The 22,991-nt window shown below is 44.7% G+C and overlaps 1 protein-coding gene across 2 annotated transcripts in view; it reads left to right on the top strand.

The window, feature by feature from the left end:
- ARMC4 (armadillo repeat containing 4) overlaps nt 1–22,991 on the top strand; it is a 192,148-nt gene that overhangs the window by 130,828 nt on the left and 38,329 nt on the right. For both annotated transcript variants that reach the window (XM_025204423.1, XM_006023779.3), the window contains 2 exons: nt 15,501–15,689; nt 19,027–19,248. In XM_025204423.1, coding sequence (XP_025060208.1) covers nt 15,501–15,689; nt 19,027–19,248 — 411 coding nt within the window. The remainder of the gene's footprint in view (nt 1–15,500; nt 15,690–19,026; nt 19,249–22,991) is intronic.

Here is a 22,991-nt window from a genome sequence, read left to right as displayed (position 1 = left end):
ACAGTATAGTGGGCTGCATTATTTGAAGCGTTGCCAGCAGATTGAGGGAATTAATTATTCCACTCTATTCTGCATGGTGAGGCCACATCTGGAGTACTGTAATCAATTTTGGGGCCCCCCACTATAGAAAGGATGTGGACAAGTTGGAGAGAGTTCAGCAGAGGGCAGCCAAAATGGTTAGAGGGCTAGGGCACATGACATCTGAGGAGAGGCTGAGGGAACTGTGTTTATTTAGTTTGGAGAAGAGAAGATTGAAAAGGGATTTGAAAGATGCCATTAACTACCTGAAGGGGGATTCCAAAGAGGATGGAGCTGAACTGTTGTCAGTGGCGACGGATGACAGAACAAGGAGCAATGGTCTCAAGTTTCAGCACTGGAAGTTTAGCTTGGATATTAGAAAATACTTTCTCAGTAGGAGGGTGGTGAAGCACTGGAACAAGTTACCTAGAGAGATGGTGGAATCTCCATCCTTGGCGGTTTTTAAGGCCCAGCTTGACAAAGCCCTGGCTGTAATAATCTAGTTAGGAATGGTCCTGCTTTGAGCAGGGGGTTGGACTAGATGACCTCCAGAGGTCTCTTCCAACCCTAATTTTCTATGGTTCTCTGAAAGTATAAGGTTACTGCCCAAGAAACACAAATAATCATGAAAAATTGCTAAGAAACATCCATTCTGTTCTGTTGAAATTGGAACATCAACATTTTGGTAATTATGCTACTTCTAAAATATTAATGCTCTCCTCCCAGTGTAGAGCAATCCAAACAGAAATATGCAGAGAAATGCTGAAAAGATGTTATTCTATTATTAAATTCACTCTGGTGGAAGAGATCAGAGTCCTTCATGATACTTAAAGGAACACCATCAATTTGATTTTTTTAATCAATTAAATTTAAAAAGATATCCTGGTAACTTTTAACTAGTGTGACTTGAGATGAGAAGAAAAAGTTGTAGAGGTTTTTTTGTTCCCTTCTTTATGTTTAGGAGACTTTGGGGGGCAGATTTGTGAGTAAGACAATCTCACACATCCTTACCCGTCTCCATTTTCTGTGCACATATACTTGGTGCTTGCCAATTACTCACTTTCAGTTTTATTTCTAGCTCTGCTCAAGCTAGTAAACACCTTCTTAAAGGACTTAACATCAACAAAACTCTAAAATCAACAATACCTACAATTCTGTCAAATCAAGATAAAGAAAGCTGAAAAAACAGGGAAAGACATCTTTAATCTTGTAGAGGCTACTTGTAACAAGGTAGTTCAAAAACTACCATACAGAAGTGTGATTTTCAAGTTGATTGCATCTGGGTAAGCTCTGCAGTGAGGTTTCATGTGGGCGCTGCAAAGGGAGCACATATGTAAGGATACCTGTGTATCTCTTGTCTGTGTGAAAGTTATTCTTGTTCCCACATAAACTGGCAGAGAAGGCCTGAATGAGTATGAAACAGGATGGGAGAGAGGGGCAATCAGTTTGGTATGTATGCAGATTGAGTAGCCCAGCACGTACACAAGTGACATGGTGTATATATAATTTCTGCTGCAGCCACAAGTCTAGGAAAAAGTAGAGAATATGCTATATTCTTCTCCACAACATATGATGTCCCAGGTTTTATGCAGGAAAAATAGGTTGCACCTGTCACAGAATCATTTTACTGGAACCATATGTGTAAATCCTTAATGAAACTTTGTATATTAAAAGTAAAAGAAAGTTTGTTGAGCTTATAGACCTTCTGAAGTTTAGGAAACAATAAAATTATTGCCAGTTACTGTTTTAAGTGACAGAAGATGATGAGTTTCCACTTTTCAGTAATAAAAATGTTAGAATATCAGCAGCAGTAGTTTCCTAACTTTTCTATGTACATAAAGTTGATAGCCCTTCATAATTTCTTGCTTCTGAATCATGTTTTGCCTAAACCCATGCTGTTGAAATTTCTTCTCTGACCCTCTACAGTTAAAGTTTCCTAGGATCTTTTTTCCCAGTGCTTCTTTTCATTTGTAAACAGAAATTGTGGCAATTTTAAGTAAATGATCTTTTTATTCTCTGTCCATTTTTCTATTTATTTTCTCTCAAGTTATAACTTTCTAATGCAGATGTTATATGTTATGGTCCAGAGAATGTCTGAGAGGTAAGGTTTTCTTGTGGTATCTTTTATTGGACCAGCTGTATAGTTGGGAAAGCTCTTGGATAAGATTTTAGATATCAAGTGTTCTTTCTCAGGTCTGAGAGAGAAGCAGAGGTAAATATTAGGAGCCCTAGGAGCTGAAAGCTGGTCCAACAGCTCTCTCAACTATACAGTTGGCTCAAGTAAAAGATATCACAAAAAATCCTTGCCTCTTGTACCTTTTCAATATCATGTGGACCCTATGGCTAGGGACAGGCATTACACATAAACCAGTTTACGTGATCAGTAACTGGTTTAAACCTGTAACAGAACAGACATTCAGTGCACATAAACCAGTTTCAAAATGGCCAAAACCTGGTTGAACGTAACATCAGAATTAACAGATTTGGCTTAAACCGGTTTATGCAATGTCTGTCTCAGACCCCTTCCTAGTTTAATTTAAACCAGAGTCCCTCAGCATCCTGGCATGCTCTCTGGGCTGGCCTTTCTGCTCCAGCCCAGCAAGGCTGGCCCTTCCCCTCTGCTTCCCAGCCAGAGCAGGAACAGGCAGGGGCAGGGGTCTGGCCAGAGAGGGTTTTAATTCCTCCCTCCCTGTCCCATCAGCAGGGACCTGAGCTGGGTCTGCTGGGCATCCCTCCATTGCTGCTGCAATGGTGGGCCAGCAAGCCAGAGGGGGCAGGGGGGGGAATTATTCTCCCCTCTATCCCCACTGCCCCAGGGGCCGCAGCTGGGTCTACCCATCCCGACCACCACCGCTGAGTAGGGGAATAAACCCTCCTGTCCTCTCTGCCTGATGCCAGAGGGAGGAGAGATAACCCCCATCCCTGCCCCTCCCAAAGGGTCCTGCAGGCCGATGTCTGGCCCTACCAGATGGGGGCTGGCTGGGGAATGGGCTTCCCTGGCCAGCTCAGAGGTGCTGGCGGGCCCTGAGCCCAGCAGCCATCACTCCCGCACCCCCTGCCCTGTGCAGTGCCCAGGGCTGCAGCTGCATAAGGATGCAGGGGGCTGTTCTGCCCACCTTACCTACAGCTGCCACTGCCACAGCTGTGCCACTCTGAGTGGTGGGGGGTGGGAAGTTTCTGCCCCACATGTGGAGCTCCAGCTCCTGGATGCCTTGGAAGGCAGAAGGCACCCGAGTGGAAAGCTTCAGTCCAGGGGCTGCAGCCGGAGGTCCATGCATGGGGCAGAAGCCACTGAGCTGAAGCTTCCTCCCCGTACCCCACCGCCTCCCAGAGCAGTTCAGGAGCAGCAGAAATGGGAGGGGGAGTAACCACTGCAGGTGAGGGGAAGCTGATTTGGCCCAGCAGGGCTTTTTCTCCCCTCACCTCCAGCTGTGGCTCCTGCCACACTGCACAGCACCTCTCAAAGTTGGGGCTGGGCTGAAGGAAGCACCCCTGCAGAAGCTGCAGCTGGAAGTGAGGGGAGAAAAAGCCCTGCTGGTTCAAACCAGCTTCCCCTTGCCAGAGGGGTTACTCCCCCTCCCATTCCTGCCACTGCTGACCAGCTCCAGGAGGTAGTAGGGGGAGGGGGAGGTCTTCAACCCAGTGGTTTCTGCCCCATGAGTGGAGCTCCAGCTGTAGCCCCTGAACTGAAGCCTTCCACCTGGGTACCTTCCACCTTCCAAGGTGTCTGGGAGCTAGAGCTGGAGCTACATGCATGGGACAGAAGCCGTGGGCTGAAGCTTCCCGCTCCCCCACCCAGAGAAGCATAGCAGAGCCCTGGCAGCAGCAACTGGAGGCAAGGGGGACAGAACAGCCCCCCACCCTGGCTATCCTGCAGCTGCAGCCATGGTGCTGCACAGGGCAGGGGGCACGGTAGTGGCAGCTTCTGGGCTCAGGACCTGCTGGCACCTCCGAGCTGGCCAGGGAAGTGCGCTCCCCAGCCAGCCCCCATCTGGTGGGGCCAGACGCTGGCCAGTACGACCCCTTGGGAGGGGCAGGGATGGGGTTATCTCCCTTCTGTTTGGCGGAGGGGACAGGAGGGGGCTTATTTCACCAGTCAGCCATGGCAGCAGTCAGGGCAGGCAGACCTGGCTGAGGTCCCCCAGTGCAGTGGGGGTACAGGGAAGAATAACCCTTGTCCCTACCCTGTCAGCCTTGCTGGCCCGCCGCTGCAGCAGTGAGGAGGGAGCACCTGGCAAACTTGACTCAGGTACCTGCTAGTGGGACCAGTAGGTGGGAATTAAATTCCTGTCTGGCCAGTTCAGCCCAAAATGGCCATGCCCCGCCACCCCCCCCCCAGCACAGCTTTCCTGCAGCCAAGGGAGGAAAGCACCCCTGGCTCCTGGCCTGAGCAACTGCAGGCATGTGCCCACATGTCTGTACTGTTACAAACTGGTTCAACCTAGGCAGGTTAGACTAACCTGCAAAGCTGAATCAACTCATGCTCTGGCTTTTTGAATGTCTGTCCCTAGCCTACATCTTTACACTTTAAATAACTTCAAGAAATTTGATTTTATATTGTTTAATTTAATACCATTGCCACTAAAAACTGGATTTGCCTAATACCAAATGGATATACAAATTTCACAAAAAACATATTTTCTTGGTGAAGGACCAATATCATAAAGGGGATATTAATTGATTTATTATTTATTACTCCTCCAAAGAGTGTCCACAGTATGATGGGTTCTCTGCAAAGACACGAAAGGGCAAAATTCCTATTCTATACTGGCTTTCACTTGAAAATGTCTGAAAGTTATGTTATAGAAACAACACTTTTCTGTTAGAGTCCCAGGTTATTTAATACATTACAACTTTTTCTTCAAGTACACAGTGTCAAAGACAAGAAATAACTGCAGTTTTCATCTACATTCCATCTTCTCTCCTGCTTGTGGTAGGACTGCTTCTTTCTTTCTTCATAGACAATTGTACACACTGTTAAGTCAGAACTGATCACTAGAGCTGGTTAGAATTAACTCCTGAAAAAAATTCAAAATATTTAAAAAATTGTCCCAAACAAAAAAATAAAAATTTCAGACTTTTTGTGGCACTTATATTCTTCAAATCCATCATGGGAGAACCAAAAAAGAATTTTTGGCTTCTTGTCTGCATCTTGAGGAGCTGAGGGACCTAGGAATTCAGGGAGCTGGCTGCTTGGTTTCATGGCTGCTTGTCATGAGGGGAGACTGTGCATCCAGCCTACTAGACTAGGGATAGCCATTACACATAAACTGGTTTAAGTGATCAAAAACTGGTTTAAGTCTATAACAGAACAGATGTTCAGTGCACATAAATCCATTTGAAAATGGATGAAACTGGTTTGAGATAAACCTGGTTGAATGTAGTATCAAACTTAACTGATTTGGCTCAAACCAGTCTATGCAATGTCTGTCCTAGAGTCCTTGCTGGTTTAAGTTAAACCAGACTCCCCCACCATCCTGGCATGCTCTCTGGGCAGGGAAGACCTGGCCCCTCCACATGGGTGACTGGTGCCTCCCAAGTCTGGCCGATCGCCAACTGGGGGGGATCCCCCAATGGCCGAGCTCAGAACCACCAGTGGTGAAACCAGAAGTGCAGTTCCACCAGCATGTCCGGTTTCACCGCTAGCGCTTTCAGGGGGTGCCTGGGCAATCTCTATGCATCACCAATGCCCCTCCCCTCTGCTCCCTGGCTGGAGCTTGGCAGAGACTGCAGGCATCTGCCTGGCTTCCCCCTGCTTCCCCCCTTCCCTCCCCACTCCCTGCTAAGCAGGAATTGCCCCATCTCCTCTGCCTTACACAGACATCTCTCAGCACTAACTAGCAGACCACATGCTGGCTATGGTCCATGCTGGGGCAGATGGGACAAAGGCAGAATCAACAGGTAGCTGGTAATGTCCCCCTGTTGTTTTCTTAATGGATAAACACTGTGTTATCAATTCTCTGCTGGGCTGGTCAGAAGGTGGGGGATCCCTCCCTAATCAGAGCATCCTGCCAGGGTCTGGCCACACTCTTCCCTCAGCTCAGCACTGTCGAAGGGAAGGCAGGGCTGCTCTAGCACCTCTTGACCCCCTACTCTGGATGCTTTCAAGAAACACTTAGATGCCTATCTTGCTGGGATCATTTGATCTCAGCTGACTTCCTGCCCCTTGGGCAAGGGGCTGGACCCAATGATCATGCAAGATCCCTTCCAGACCTAATGTCTATGAAATATATGAAGAAGCCTCAGAGACCCCAAAGTGGGGAGTCTGGGCAACTGAGCTGCCTGAGGAAACTGAAAGTGTGGGAAGCAAAGAAGTCTAGGAGGGTGCTTGTACATGTGACAGGATTTTAGTTCTAGGGTTGCATTCTATCCCCCCTAAATTGAAATGGTGAATTTTTAAGTGAAACAGAGTTTTATTTTTCCATCACTGTATATATGTTATTGTCCTGGCTGCTGCAGGCACCTGCTGAAGGTAGAAGCAGCAAGGGGCACAATCCTTTTTTTTTTGGTGGAGCCTGCCCGTCTGTCCCATAGCCAGGGAGATTAATCTGTGCCATTAATCCGTCAGCTTACCTCCTGGCTGTGGGAGAGGCAGACAGGCTCTGCAGTAAAAAAAGATTGGGCTCCTCACCACTTCTGCCTTCAGCAGGCTTCTGTGGTTGGCAGGATGCCTGGGACCACCCAGGAATGGACTAGCTTGCCCCTGAGCCAGTGCAGAGATGTGGCAGAAGGGCAGGTGGGTGTGCCGGCAGCCAGAGAAGGCAACAGGGATGGTGCACAGGGTGCTGGAAAGGGGCAGGCTCGGGGAAGCTAGCAGCCCGCCCAGGCAGCACTGCGCCCTGTGTACTGTCCCTTCCACCTTCTCTGGCCACCAACACATCCAGCCGCCCTCCTGCCACCTCCCCACACTGCCCCACAGGCAAGCCAGCCCATTCTCAGTTGGCCCCAGGCATTCTGCCGGCTGCAGGAACCTACTGAAGGCGTAAGTGGTGATGGGCTCAAACCTTTTTTTTGAGGAGCCTATCCACCTTTCCCACAGGCGCAGTGTGAGCTGACTAATGGCTGCAACATTCCAAGTTCCAGCATTGCAAACTAAACTACATTTAGTTTGCAATTAGGCAAACTCATTTTAAACCCCTGAAACTCGTATACGTGTAATGTATGATGCCATTAAGCCACACAAAGGGACATTTTCATAACATTTACATCATGACATCATCATGTACAAGTGCCTGGAGTGCCCATTCCCCAGCAGGCCTTCAGAAGGACAGCCCAGTTCCTGCCAGGCACATAGCTGGAGAGGATGGACAGCTCTGGGAATCTGGGAGCCCAGCGTAGGCAGAGGAAGGTCAAGAATAACGGGGCTTAGCCCCCCACAAAACTTTTTGAGGTGGCCGATGACAGCAGCAGCACCACAGTGCCACCATCCTGCAGCACCCGGCACTGCTTGGCATGCAGCCACTCCTCCACTGCTGCATACAGCACCAGCATGCACTGGCCCCAGAACAGCCCTGCGGGAGGGAGCGGGGGGGGGGGTCAAACAGGGCTCAGCCCCCCCAAATAATATTTTGCCCCACCACTTATGATAGCTCCCAGCCTAATGAACCTCTTTACACAGTGAGCTACCTGGGAGCCTAGAGGAGCCTAGGAATTGTTGGAGCCATGGACGACTGGTGCCTCCTAATACTGGGGGGGCACTAGAGGCCGATCACCAACCAGGGCTCCCCCAGCAGCCGGCTGCAGAAACCTACTGAAGGCATAAGTGATGATGGGCCCAAACCTTTTTTTTTGAGGACCCTATCCACCTTTCCCTCAGCCGGGAAAGTTGGGAATTGCTGGATCAATGGGCCAAATCTGGACGTGCAGACATGCAGTTTGTGGTGCCGCAAATCTCTGTGGTGCCACAAACCACATATGTTCCATGTTAAACTGTGCGTGGCGCTGCAAATTTGTAGGGCTGGGGCAAAATTTGTGACCAGGATTTCCAAGTAGCAAAAAAACCCTGAAAAAGAAAAAGCAGTGCAAAGCATGCCAAAGTGGCAAGTGCAGGGACAAATGCAGACATGTATGTTGCTGAGCCCCCACACTGAGGCATACTGTTTCCTAGCCCGCTGCTCCCTGGCTAGCTGGGGCACAATGAGCCTCAACACAAGGGAGCAGGCTGTCCTGGGTTGGCTGCTCCCCTGTCTCCATGTGCCTCAGTGTGGGGTCTCCACTGCAGAACCCATGTGCTGAGGCATGTGGAGCCCCCATACGGAGGCACATTGCACCCTAGCCAGCCATGGAGCAGCTGACTGGGGCACAGTGTTCCTCAAGACAGGGAAGCAGCCAGCCTAGGGCAGCCTGCTCCCCCATTTCCACGTGCCACTCCTTTGCTGGCTGGGGCACAGGGTACCTCTGCATGGGGGCTGCCTGCAGGCTAGCCCCACACTGAGGCACCGTGTGCCCCAGCCAGCCCCCTGTGCTGCACACGGACCAGTGGGACAATGTGTCCTGCTGCAAAGCACACAGGCAGGCATGTGCACTGGAGCAAAGTAGCTGCACAAATTTGTGCCACTACTATTTGTGGTGCTGCAAATGCATCCCCCTGGTTGTATGGACACAGCCATAAGCTCTAAGCAGCTGATTAGGTAGGAAGCCAGTGATTTTGGGAGGACTAGAAACCAGATAATTCAGAAAGCCTGGCAGCCTACTCACCAAATGTCTGGCTGGCTGGCAAGTCGGCAGGAACTTAGCTGACCATTCAACCTTCATACCTGCTTGGCTTCTACTGAAACTTTTGAAAGGATCATCATGTTCTTGTGGAAGGTTTTGATTCCAATGAAACAATATTTTCTGAGGTAATACTCTTCCATCCAAAATCGTTTACTAACTCTACTCAAAACCTAATTTATAATAGCTACTCACACTAATCAGCAGCTTCTCAGGGTGCTGCTGTACATTTTTAATTAGATTTTTTTACATCTTTTTTTTTAGGCAGACTACCAAGACTAGATCTCAACTTCCTCCCTTTTTTCCTCTTTAATCCTATCCCCAGCTCCCTTCCTTTCCTCTTCCTCTTTTCTTTTCTTCCTTATCTTCTCTTCTGTAGCGCTACCATAGATTTCAAAGTTGGGAATGAAATTTTACATCGCCTAATTTGGCCTCCAGCATCTTGTGGGCTACAGCATTCCATCCAGTTATTACTGAATCTAACCTCAGAATTTATGGTTGGAATAGAGCATATTTTGTAGTTCATGCTATTTTTTATTTTCTTTTGGCTGCCACCATAGACAGTTGAGTGTGATGTGACTACAGTTCTGACAGCATTCCATGAATCAGGGTGTAATTGAGAGGAATTCTGATAACCATCCATACATTAGAAGGTTGTATTTGAGAGGGCAAGGAGATGAACATGAATTGTAATAAAAATATTTTTTATAATATATTGTTATACCTGGTACTTTATTTAGGTTGACATCTACATCTTTTTGGTGTTACATTCATGTAGTTCCCCCAACTATTGACACTAAGTATTAAGCTACACTTTAGTGATCGCTATCTCAGAAGATAAACACGAGTAAAATATGTTAGCTAATAATTTTATTGATGAAACAGGAGCTTGCTAAGGCACATGGGTCACTGTACAATCACTCCATTTATATTCATTGTTTTTCTTTTCTCATACTTCAAATATCTTGGTGCTTTACAAGAAGCCCTAAGGCAAAACATGACCCTTCCTGAACATCCACAAAGGACCTGACCTCGGTGTTTCTGCGGCAGCATTAAGGAGCTCACCCAGGAGTGTGATTCCCGGAGGGCCATACATTTGAGTACAGATGGTGTCTTAGGAGATGGGAAAGGGAGGGCAAAGGGAAGAAGAAAAGCAACAGCTACAAAGGCAACTGGGGTCTTTATTTAGCAACTTTGAAGTTGCCTGAGAAGGAAATTATTTTCCTCAATCCCACCAGTCTTCATACGACACTGTAGGGCACAGTGTGCTTACTTAGGCTGTTCAATTAATTAAGGTGTTTGTCTTGATGCCTAAATTACGGGCAGCAACACTCATCACAAATTATTAGCTGTGTGATCAACTCCCTGAAGGGTCAAGAGGAGAAGAATCCTGCCTTTCCATGCTACAGAGCAAGAGTAGAACTACTTCATTGTTATATGGTAGCACTACATTTGTTGCTACCTCAGTGAGTTGATGCCAGGTTGGTCTCTGCCACTACTCAGCCCTATACCCATCTTAGATTGGCAGAGGTGCACATGACCTGGCGTTCTGTACTGTCTTGCAGAGTGGTACTTCATTGGTTCTGCTTCTTTGAGGACTTTAGGGGCAGGGACAGAATTTGCCCCTAGCTGCAGAACTATTTGAGTGAATAGTAGTAGTGGCGGGTTATTTAATATGAAAAATGAATTAATATTTCCGTATATAAATACTGTGCTGCCTGTTTTACTAAACAGCTGAAGGATAGTACTGTACCTGTGGTATTTTTGTATAAGTTAAAATTTTGAATTTTATATATTGGATTGTGTTTTAAAATGATAAATCATGAAATTGGCAGTAGAGTGTAAAAATGGATAGTTTCCATCATTAAAGAAAAGGTAGTCTAAAGATGACTCTTGATAATTAACGTTTATTTGCACAACCATACCATCACATTTTTGGGCAAAAGCAATCAGATTTGACAAATTAACTTTGACATCTAAAGCTTTCTAAGATGTTCTGAATATTAAATCCTACTTACTTTTAGTGGAGAAACTTTTATCTGAAAAATGGAGAAATTCTAAAGATAAACACAATGTGTTTTTTCAGTATTGCATTTAGTTTTGAATCTTTCAAATAAGGAGAACAGTTTTGTCTTTGGAAGAAAGAAAAGAGGAATTTGATTTCAGAAGAATTTTTTGCAATAGTGCCTGGACAAGTACTCTGTTTCAATTTAGGGCTGATGAACCTTTTTTTTTCTCAGTGATAATAATCACAAAAAAATAGGAATGTAATATGGTGATGGCCAAACTCAAAGGGTCTAGAGGTCCATTTGAGGTAAACACCCCAAGGTTAGATGATTTTTCAAATCTTTTCTGCAGATCAGTTAAAAAATATTGCAAGACTTTTGCTGGGTTTTTGGTTGTAGCTGTCTTGGTCTTTGGGTAGATGTGATATCTTTTATTAGACCAGCTGCGTTGTTGGAAAAAAGTTCTTTGCAAGCTTTTGGATGCAATCACCCTTCTTCAGGTTTAGGAAATCTCTGCTCTTCTGAGACTTCATTCCTTGGAGTCTCAGAACAGCAGAGACTCCCTATGCCTGAAGAAGGGTGATTGTGCCCAAAAGCCTGCAATACTTTTGGTATTTTCTGTTCTAGTTAGAATTTTTTTCCCCGGCTGAGTCTTTTTCCAAGGATTTCTGCATTTCTGTTTCTGTCAGTGAGCCAAAAGTGTGAAAATATGTTAATTAGTTAGCATATTTCTCATTATCTTTTAAACTTGACTAATGTGGCATTCCTTGGGGTCAGTAAGATGAAAGAAGAAAAACTCAAATGTTTGGTTAAAAGGCAACAGGCACTGTTTTATAAATATGACAGCTCTTGAATCCAGATATTTGTTTTTACTTTTTGTTTATAACTGGAAGCCTCTCCCTTCCAGTTCATTTTTAGGATACAATATAAATATATTGCTATTCGGACAGCTTTGCTTTCCCTCAGGTCAGGGTTAGTACTATCTTATACTGGGGCAATTTACTGTGATTAAACACATGTGTAGATGCTGACTGTGGGCATAAATTGTCTGCCACCTAGCCACACAGCTCCGCACTTTCAGCACCTTGTGCCCCAGTTATTCCCTCCACTGCCCAGTGCTGCCACCCAGAGCCCAGGGCTGACCTCCTTTCCCCCCACATACACCCTGCCAGCCCAGCCCAGCCCGGCTCTACCCCAATTCAAATTGCTGCTGTCCTGGGTGGACATATAGATGCTGCACCCTGGACTAGTTTACTCCAGTTGAAACTGCTCTGAGGCTTATTGCTTCACATTAATTGCACGTGTAGACACACCCATTGAGAATGTCTACATGTGCAATTAATGCGAAGCAGTAAACTCCAGAATTTATTGCTCCCAGGTGGATTGTTTGAATGTGCACATGGGAGTTCTTCATGTTGAGCTAGGTTGGAGCAGCCCCAGCTGGCAGGGTGTTCTGGGGATCAGCCTGCCAGCCCGGAGCTGCTCCCCACTAGCTCAACATGCTACAGAGGGACTGACTTGGACACAAGAGTGCTCCAGTGCAGGGCTAGCCAGTAGGCAGTCCCTGCACCAAAGCACCCTCATGTCCCAGCCAGCCCCATCAGAGTCTACCCATGAACTGCTGCGGAGTAAAAAACCACAGAGTTAATTAGTTTACTCCAGTCAAATTGCCCTGCATGTGTGGACATTGAGACATTTACTGCGGAGCTAATTAGTCTACTGCAGTAAACATCTCATGTAGACACACCTATTGAGTAGCAATTTACTTTAAAAATATAGTCTCTTTAGAACTATACAAGCAATGAGACACCATCAAGATGAGTAAAGGTAGTGGAGTCAGTTCTGAATTAAATGTAGTAAACTCAGTTGATGCATTTTCTCTTGTATCTAGAAGATGGAATAAGTTTGTAAACTCAGTTGATGCATTTTCCCTTGTATCTAGAAGATGGAATAAGTTTTTAGTACAATTGTATGTTAAAATGCTTTCAAAGCTTTTCAGAACAATACTAAAAGTTTATATTTGTATTAACTTATCAAAAAGAAAATAAAAAGTCAACAGTGAATTTATGTTTGCTTAATGCATTAGAATTTTATAGTATATAAATGTGTATTACATCTTATAAAGTTTAGTAGTTTAGCCTTAGGCTTGAAATTTGACACTCTCTTCTCCATGTTTAATGTCAGAATCATATTATTCCCCATTAGCAAACTAACTGCAGAACCAAGATTTAGAAACAATGTCATTTTTACAGCAAGATTTTAGCATAGAAGGTCATATTAAATCTTAATACACCAGCATTTGATGATGACAAGCCCAAAGGGTTTGTCTTTTAAAAAAGCTTTCCTGTTGATTAGTTTAAAAGTGTGTATATTTTATTTCTAATCCAAGCAGAAAACTGAGTGCAAAGGAGGTCTCTGAAGATGCAGTATATATAATGTTATTTTGTTTTGCTATATGAGTAATGTGCAGACATAACTGCCCCAGGCTACTTGAAAATTGAGGTAGAGAAAGATCATGAACAAATAGTTTCAGACTTTGGTAAAATAAATACTTAATACTGTAGTAAAAACCTTTATCTCATTGTTAGTACAAATATAGGAAAACTTCCAAAAGTAAATATGGCATGTGCCTATAGTAGTATAGGATTCAATAAACAAATTCAGCCTTAATATACTAAGCAAGTATGTGGTTTTGTTTAAATGGTACAGAAAAATTAAGTTTGTTGTTTAAATCTCTTTGAAAGAGAACCTTTTCAAAATGTCTTGTAAAGAACAGTTTGCCATAACAGACTTCCAAACACAGTTCTTCCCATCTTTCTGCTCATTGTTCTCCTGATTTCCTGCTTCTTTACTTTTCTTGTTTTCTTGCACAGACCACCAGACTACACCCACAATCACATTTGGGAAACTTTCCTACATGTGGTTTTGCAGTTTCCCCTCTGCTTTTCATCACTGGTTGAAGGTTCTGTCCCTATATTTAGCTGGCTTCACAATGGATTTCTAAGTCTGAGATCGCTTATTTGTTACTAAATTGTTTATACAGTATTCATCAGTCTAGTTTTACAATACTGCTTCACAAAAGGCAGAATATATACTCTTGCCACAGTATATATTTGATGTGTAGAGCACAGTTACCTGGGGAAAAGCCTAAATGAACTATAGAAATCTGAAATCTACACATTATTTCATTATTTGGTGGGGCTGGAGACAAATTAATCACCTCTTCATGAAACAGCTTTCAAAACCATGAAGGAAAATCCTAGAGATACAAGAACTATCCATATAGCCAAAACCATTTCCATGGAGGTTGAGTACATCACTTCAAAGGGATAGAACTAGAGTTGACAGTTGGAAAGCCAGGTAAAAAGTAATACAAATATGTTCAGCGTCATCTTTTTTAACAATGTTCTCGACAGGTACAGGGAGCCATCCTCCACCCTTCTGTCTCTGAGTACCTGAACCCCTTTCCAAATCCTGAAGACCTCATCTTACATGGTACCTACTGAGAGGAAACATTTTATAAAACTGTTTCAACCTTCCCCTACTTCCTTTCCCTAGCTTACATCTGATCATTCAGCTTTCCCAAGGGCAGCATAATATTTGTAGTCAGTGATTTTTCAGATAGAAGTATTACTCTGTGAGCTTTCTGCTGTCTTTGATCAGTAATTTTAAGAAAAGGAAGAATTTTCATGTCAAAAAGTTTGCTTTATATTTTAGGATCCCACCTGTTCTGAGCATCCTCACCTTATCCTCTGTCTACCTATCCTCTATCCCACTGAAGCAGTTTCATAAACTCAAGTCACAAATCTTTTCACAGCTTTGAATAACAAGCAAGCAGATACTCTCTTTTCCTGATATTGTTTCTAACCATTACTAGCTAAGCTAAAAAATAGATTGTTTGAAATGGACACACATTATATGGGGAACATCATACCAGATAAATTATGGATATATTTACTTTACATTTACTGTGAAGTGCAATGCAGCTCTGGTGTATAACATTGGTCAATGATTATATAATTCTGCCATTTAAGAGCTTGCTTTCAAGCAAGGTTGTTAGATTTACGTTATATATGCTTTTAAGTACTACATGCTGCAAGGCACTTTATCGCATAATGAGCCGTTCCTTTTTGCCTAAGGCAGCAGAATGAATTTCATATCCGTTAGTTCCATTTATCTGTGCCAAGACTTCTTTTTTCCCCTCTGTTTTATACATTAATATATAACATTTGTCTGGAAAGTTGCATTGATCAATAAACAAAATAGTATTTTGCCATTATATTTTTACAAAATATTGTTGGTATATCCTTCAGCTTATTTTATGTATGTTACAGCTTGTTTGCTCATCACCCAGATCCCATGTAGGGCATCCAATATGTTCAATTGCTACATCAGATGCTCCAAAGAGCAATATTATTGTGTGTGATACTCAGTGATATGATTGGTGTAACCTTCTTTAAGATGATGTCACTAATATTTCTCAATGCTCATTTATACTGGTGTGAGCAGATAAGAAGGCACCTTGTCATGAGCTATCAGATCTAATGTGAAAGGCAAAAGGAGTTCTTGGCTACCTGTAAATAGTTTATGCTTAATATGGAAACCAATATGGGTTTTAAATTAGCTCTTTCTCTCACCATGTGTCTCTTACTAAAATCCTCCTCAGACAGAATTTCTGACATAATATTCATGTTTATATTTTTATTTGTGAATCAAATGAAGTTGACTAATTTTAAAAATCAGGTTCTTTTGATTTGTACATAGGATGCTGGGGAAATGGTTCGGTCCTTTGTTGGTGGCTTGGAACTGATAGTCAATTTATTAAAATCAGAGCATAAAGAAGTTTTAGCAAGCGTGTGTGCTGCTATTACCAACATAGCCAAAGATGAAGAGAATTTAGCTGTTATAACAGATCATGGTGTCGTCCCTCTGTTGTCCAGATTAGCAAACACGGTAAGTCACATCTTTTTGTGATGTTCATTCTGGCTATTCCTGATTTGTCCCCAGTACCCAGCCCCAGGTTCTCTGTGATCTCTAGGGCAGGCACAGGGGATGAGTCTGGAACAGCCTCACAAGTGAGTGTACAGATCAGGAGTACCTCAGTGGACTCAGGTGGGCAAGACATGCTCAAGCCTATGCTTCCCAGGACCCACTGCTGACACTGTATTGACAAAATGACTGAAAGCTACCTAAATGCCTTCTAGACATGTAATAGGCAGTATAGACTTTGGTGTTAAACTGTTCTATGGATGGGAGTGCTGTAGCTTTGGAGACTGGGCTCCATTTTAGTAATCTTGCAAAGTATTAAAAAGAGAAGATAATGTTGCTTTTTTGAGTTGTAGCTGCCCTGTGGGAGGAATGTCGGATAAAGAGTGAACCATACATTTTAATGGCGTATAAAAGTCCTTTTCAGGATCTCACTTGTGACACCACACAACACATTATGCCAGCACCTGATGATTTTAATACTAATATTGCCAATTTTCCAGACAGCATAGATAAACACCTGAATCTTTAAAAATACACAGTATCTTTTAAGCACAGAATACTAAGTAGCTGCCAACTCCATTGTACGCCTGTAAGGCTTTTGGTAACTTGGGTCATAGTACTTTCTTTCTTTCCTTGTCATTAACACAAGAGTAAAGGTGTGTGTGACAGGGCAGCTGGTGCCCCTGTCCCTTTACAAGAGCAAGCAACTTGAGAAGCAGCTTGCAAGTGGGCTGACTGGAGAGTCACCAGACCAGCAGAGGGTGGGGCTGGTGTTATATAAGCCCAAGGCCTCATCTGTCCAGGCAGCCTAGCCCTGAAAGCTATGAAAAAGCTCCTGGCAGCAGAGCGACAAGGCAGCAGGGCTCCTGAAGTGACAGTGAAACTGGGTAAGTGACTCTGCAGGCCTGGAAATAGGAGACAGCTGCCTGGGACAGGGAGGAAGGCTTGTTTGTGCAGGTAGATGTTCCTTATTTTATGTTAAGCCCAGAGAGAGTTTGGGTGTCTGCCAGAGGGAAGAGGTGTTTTGTTTAAAAATCACATTGGCAGTTTAGCCTTGAGCCCTGCTGGGGCAGGCTCACAGCCTACTCAGAGAGCCAGTATCTCAGGAGGGGTGTGGCAGTGCACCTTTGGGTGCCTGCCACTTTAAGGGCAGAGGCAGGCAGCGACCAGGTGCCTGCTGAGGGCAGCCATTTTGGGAACACTAGGTATATAAAGGCTGCAGTTTTCTGCTGCTAGCCCAGGCAGAAACATCACCTGTCTGAGCTGCATGGGACATCGAGCGGTGAGAGCAGGAGGCTCTTGATCCTGGGCATGACCTAAAACTGCACCTTGCCAGGGAAGAGTGGCCTGCTGGGGCTCCTAGTGGCATGGGAGCCCCCAGGAAATGCCATCCCAGTTACCTCCTGGGCGAAAGGCAGGTAGGGGCACCTTAACCCCAGTCCCCACCATCTGGTGGTAATTCTGAGAGCTAGGGGAGTAGTGGGGGACCAGGTGTGCCCACGTGTAGGTGCCCAGCAGGGATGCAGATCCCAGAGACCCCAGAGGGGGTAGTGTGTAGAGCATTGGGAGGCCTTGCACGGGGTAGGGCTGAATTTAGAGTAGGTCTAAAGTGCTGTGCGTGTGAGGGGGCTGAGTAGGGCTGAAATGCGAGTAGGCCTGAAATGCAGTCCCAGGAGCATGCTGGGAGTAAGCCTGAAGGCCAGTGCAAGGGCCAGCCCGTGAGAAGTTGGTTGCAAGCTTGAGACGGAGACCCCAGAGTGGGGCATAGTGTAGAGTTGCCCGGTGAGGGGCTTGGAGCAGAATTAGCCCAGGGTTTGGCACAGCACTGGACCACGTACAGTAGAGGAACTCGTGTGAACCAAAGGACTGTGTGGCAAGGCCAGTATGTGAGGAGCAAAGCCTGATGATCCAAGAGGAGCCATTCAAGGAGGAGCAAGGGCAGTGGAATGTGGCCCAGTAATGGCAGTATTCCAGAGGCCCCGGTGAGAGGGGGGCGGAGTGTAAGAGGCTTCCTGTGAGAGGGGAGGTGGTATGAATGTGTGGGTGAGTGGAGCCCATCTTTGGACTGGGTCTGCTCCAGACTCAGACTGGGGAGCAATACTAATCTGGATGCCATTTGCGAGACATGGGTTATGATGTAGAGGAGGTTTGGAGCTGCAGATAGCACCCCTGGCATCAGGGCAGTAACAGGCAGTCTCCTGCAATATACCAACAGTTTATGGAACACCAAAGTCATGGCAGGAGAGACTGGGTAGACTGCCCCATGGAGATAGGTAGACGGGCCTGCATGAGATGGGGCCCTGAGTGTGCCCCCTGTCACAAGGGGCTTTAGATGGAGACTGCCAGGACCAGGAAGCTTGGAGATCCCTACTGGCCCAGGAGTGGAGCCAGAGCCCAGGAGGGGCCAAAGGTTGGGGTGGGGGGGGAGGTCACTGGCAAAGACTAAGTCCAAGGAGGGCAAGCTTGGCCAGGGATCCTGGAGTTCTCAACTGGCCTGAGAGTGGGGCCAGAGCCCAGGAGGGGCTAAAGGTCTAGGGGAGACTGCAGACAGGGACTGCCAGAGCTGGGCAGCCTGGAGATCTCTACTGGCCTGGGAGCAGGTTGAGGCCCAGGAGTGGCCACAACCAGAGACTGATAGGAAATCCCAGTGAGGGAGGCTGGAGACTAGAAGCCAAGTCCTTTACTCTGGGCCTGGGCTAAAGGGCCCAGTGAGAGCATAGGAGGAAGAGGCCAATAAAGCCAAGACCTTTACAGAGTTAATGACAGTACAGTAACACCCGCAAGGCATGGGGCATGGTGTAGGGTAGAACGAAGCCATGCAATGAGCCCTTAAGGCTACAGGCTGAGAGGGCCTATTAAGCCTGAGGCCTAAACTGAGAGTAGGGGAGATCCAGGAAGGGGGTCTGGTGGTGATTTACACAGATTCAGGCTCACTCTAAAGCTCACAGGCAGCTTCCCTGACAGAGTATTCATTAAGAATTACACATGGTGAGCGAGTAATCAAGGAAGGGCTACATTAGAGTCTGAGCCAGCCAGGAGCCACACAGCTACCAGGGGTTGTCATGGCCACCCCTGTGGCCCAGTCCTGTCACAGTGTGTATATGAGGGCAAAGTGAAAAAAACGGTGTTATATTGTTTCTCACATTTACAGAAATGCATCTTCAAATTAAGTGTTGTATTTTGTTTCCTCCAGCTTTGTGATTCCATTACAATGACAGTATGACTGTCCTTCAAATGTCTGGAAATATGGAATCTATATCTTTAAGAAAATAATTTAACAAAATGTTTTTTCTTTGCTCAGAACAATGACAAGTTAAGGCGTCATTTAGCAGAGGCTGTTTCTCGCTGTTGTATGTGGGGAAGCAACAGAATTGCCTTTGGAGAGACCAAAGCTGTGGCCCCTTTAGTACATTACTTGAAATCAGATGACACAGCAGTTCATCGAGCTACTGCTCAGGCCTTGTACCAACTTTCAGAGGACCCCAATAACTGCATCACAATGCATGAAAATGGAGTGGTGAAGGTAAGATGAAAAATATGTGTAACTGAAGGTAAGATGAAGGTAAGATGGAAAATATGTGTAACTTACACTGTTAAATGCATTGATATGATCAGAAAACTAGGTCCATCATTTCTGTATTCCTGCCTGTTTCAGATCTTATTTTTATTACAGAGAACAGTGAATTAGAGAACAATATTGATACTTGAAAGATGTCAAGTGAATGACTGACAGGAATGGTAATATAACATGGAGCATTCACCTCTAGGTTATTGACTCATGCTGTAACTTGTAAGTCAGGGGTTTTCAAAGTTTTTACGCTGTGGTCCGGCAAACCATGGCCCAGCAGTCACAGCTGACCACAGTCAGAATATCCAGCCAGAAGACAGGTAAGGACACCCCCAGGCGGCGGGGGAGGGGGACCAAGCCCTGCACTGCCACGGCTCTGCAGAAGGAGCCGTAGTCTCTGTGCTGGGCTCTGGGAGACTGCGGTTTGCCAGTCCGCGGCCACTTCCAGTCTGGCAGCCAACCATGCTGCAGACTGGCAGCTGACCCACCGCGGCCCAGCACTGGGCTGTGGCCCAGGGATTGAGAACCCCTGTTCTAGGTTATACTCTGTACCCAGAATGATAGAGATGCAGTCATCATTATCTTATCATTGTAAACTGGTTTGCAAGGTGAGCTAGTGGATTACCTTAGTGGATGATTGTCTGCTGTGGCAGAGAACCCCTGAGTAGTTAAAGGAATTGAGAGCAGATGGATCCACTTGTGCATCTATGATCTCGTTAAACCAAAGGAACAAGGACCTGTGTCAGTGCACATGAACCTGTTTCCGTGCATTCTGCATTAACTTACTAGAAGGCTCCTTTTGGAAGTTCAATAGAAACACATTCCTTAAGAATTTTTCTCTGATATGAATTTTTCTTCCTAGCAGAAGATTTTTCTGGCAAAGTTTTTTGTCTCAGAAGTTGAATCCAGTGTAGGTCTTCCCTTGGGATTGGACAGACAAGGGTTTATTGTTTGGTTGGCAGATTCCTTCTCTTATTTTATCATACAAATTAAGTGTTCTGGAATTAAAAGGTTTGATTTTTAAAGTGCGGTATTAGTGAGAGTTTAAGGACCCCTCTACATGTTACAGGTATCATGCAATTAACTGGTTAATGGTGCAGTTACCTTAAGACCAGCTACATGTGCAAAGTACCTATCACGCCATAAAAAGCTCCAGCCACCTGTAAGGTTAGACGTAAAAAATGTGTACTAACTTTATATCTGGTTATTATTGAGTTTTAATTTGCACATGTAGTAGAGTGTTCCCTGTGGCTGGGAACTCCATCAGCTGATGGGGCTCCCAGTTGCAGAGGTGCAGAATGCCAAGCTGGGCCTGGGAGTCCCACAGCTAAGGAGACTCTCAACCCCAGCACCTGCATGTATTGTGCAAATGCAGACACTGGGTCCACTGTGATCTCCCAGATTTGAGGTTTTCATGCCCCCCCAAAACTGGGAGATCCCAGCCTTGGGGTTTCATGTACCCCTAGGACTGGGAGATTGCAGCAGCTGTATCTCCCAGCTGCTGGCATGTGTGGGGTGTCTTTGAGGCTTCCTGACAGTGCAGGGGAACCTGAAATTGGGCTCCCCCTGCACCAGCAGTAAGGTGAGATGAGATCTAATGATCACTCTCACAATTCTACCTTCTTCCATGCACATGTGGCATGGCAGGAGGCACAATTTATAGGGATTGCGCATTAAAACCCATTGTGCCTTTACCTACATGGGTAGGGGGGACCTTAAAGTCACATCAAAGTTATGAAAGTGAAAGTTATACTTGTATTAATGTATTTTTTCACATGTATAAAGAGTTCTATAGAGAATGGTCTTGCTTTTGAGACTGCTTAGCTCATCTCCATAGCATATCCACATAACTACAGTAACCACTACACTTAGTATTATAACCAGTACAAATCTCAGCTGACAAGCCAAGACCTGAACAGACTCAAATATGAACTATTCTTTCACCTCTGGAAGCTAGTTCATTCAGGTCAGGAAGGATACATGCTGAATATTTGGTGAGAGAAATTTTATACTGTCATTGCAGTTGACCTTACAACTGTCTATAGATACGGATAACTTTAGCGTCTGGTGCTCTCTTGCCGTGTTGGTGTCTTTTATTGCTACTTGTCCATAATCTTTTGTGAACATCTGGTTCTAGCACAAGTGTGTACCCATCGTTCTTTTCCTATTTTCTGCCCTAATACCATTTGTTTCTTTCACTCATTGTATGAAGTCTAAAATTAGATTGGAATTTCTCTGATGAAGTACTATATACCATATTTATCTGAATATTACATGCCCTTTTCTCCCTAAAATTAGCTTTCCAAAATTGGGTTGAATATCTTCAGTGGGGAAGCTACTTTTCTTCTCAGAATACAAGCAGTGGCATTTCTATTCAGGCAGTACTGAGGGAGTCAATTAGCTACATGGTTTATTGGAAGCTACTTGATTCCTACTAATTGCTCTTCACTCAACATGTGTTAACAACCCATTCTCCTTTTTAATGGTCTCAATTTTCCACTAATCAAGTTTGCTGAAACATTTGCCATTTAACCACTCCTTGTTTCTCTTCTCCCATTTCACAGTCCTGCAGACTGTTTTTAACTCTTTTCAAAATCCTAGATCTGTCCATTGAGTCAGCAGCAGCCACAGTTTAAGCTTCTGGCAGAGCAGCCAAGGGTTACTGACAGTTCGACTGTGAAAAAGTTAAAACTATAGCTTTTGCCTAAGCAGGAAAAGGAGTGTGAGTGAGCTGAAAATGAGACTCCGTCCCAGCTGTATGCAGCCGTAACTCCGGAAAATTTTTTCCTTCATTCTGCTTTCCCCAAAATAAGATGCAGGTCTTATTTGGAAGTATGTGGAGTGCAAGAAAATTGAGGAAGTGGGGGAGGGGTTGTAAAGCTTCCATACATTGTAGATACGATATGACAGAGGAGGAGGAGGAAGATAAAATTGTTTCATTTTATAAATATTTCACCTGGATCTATGTTCATTTTTAATTTTGCACTTTAAATAAACAGCAACTATTTATCACTTACTGATAGACTTTGTTAGTGTTTCCTAAAAGAGAAGGTGGTGGTTTACACAAGCGTTTCACAATTTATAGACCTTACTTTATTATTCATCATTCAGTAAAATAAAAATGATTGCATATATTATATATATTGTTTATTATACACACAACTGACACTACAAGAATATAATTCAGGTTGCAAAGACAAGCATCCAACAGTTAAGAAATTTTAAAATTAATTCAGCCCCTTTGTGCATATATGTTATAATTACAGATTGCAGAATGTTTTGTGCACAGATCAGTGCTTCATTTGCTGCACAGCATGGACCAGATTGGGGAATAAATCAGAGCTGTGCACTGTTCTGTAGTGCTGCTACTACAATTGTTGCAGAAGTTGGCATGCATACAGTGATTGAAGCAGGATGTTTTGGGAAGAGAGAGGGTGGTTTGATGGTTAAAGCTGTTGAATGCTGCCCTGAAGAATGTAATTCTCTCTTTCTGTCTGCTAAAAAGTTCTACATAAAAAAGTTCTCAGGAAAATCGCCTGCACCAGAGTTTTCAGGGGTGTGAAACTTGCTAATTCTGTACAGGCAGTCCTTAGACTTACGACACAATTGGTTCCTGAAAACCGCACCTTAAGTCAAAACGTTGTAACTCAAAACCAATTTTCTCATAAGAAACAATGTTATAAATGGGGGATTTGTTC

Source organism: Alligator sinensis, unplaced genomic scaffold (genome assembly GCF_000455745.1).
Source record: "Alligator sinensis unplaced genomic scaffold, ASM45574v1 scaffold309_1, whole genome shotgun sequence".
Classification (NCBI taxonomy): domain Eukaryota; kingdom Metazoa; phylum Chordata; order Crocodylia; family Alligatoridae; genus Alligator; species Alligator sinensis.
Note: the sequence above shows the minus strand (reverse complement) of the source record. Positions and strands in the feature narration are given on the sequence as shown.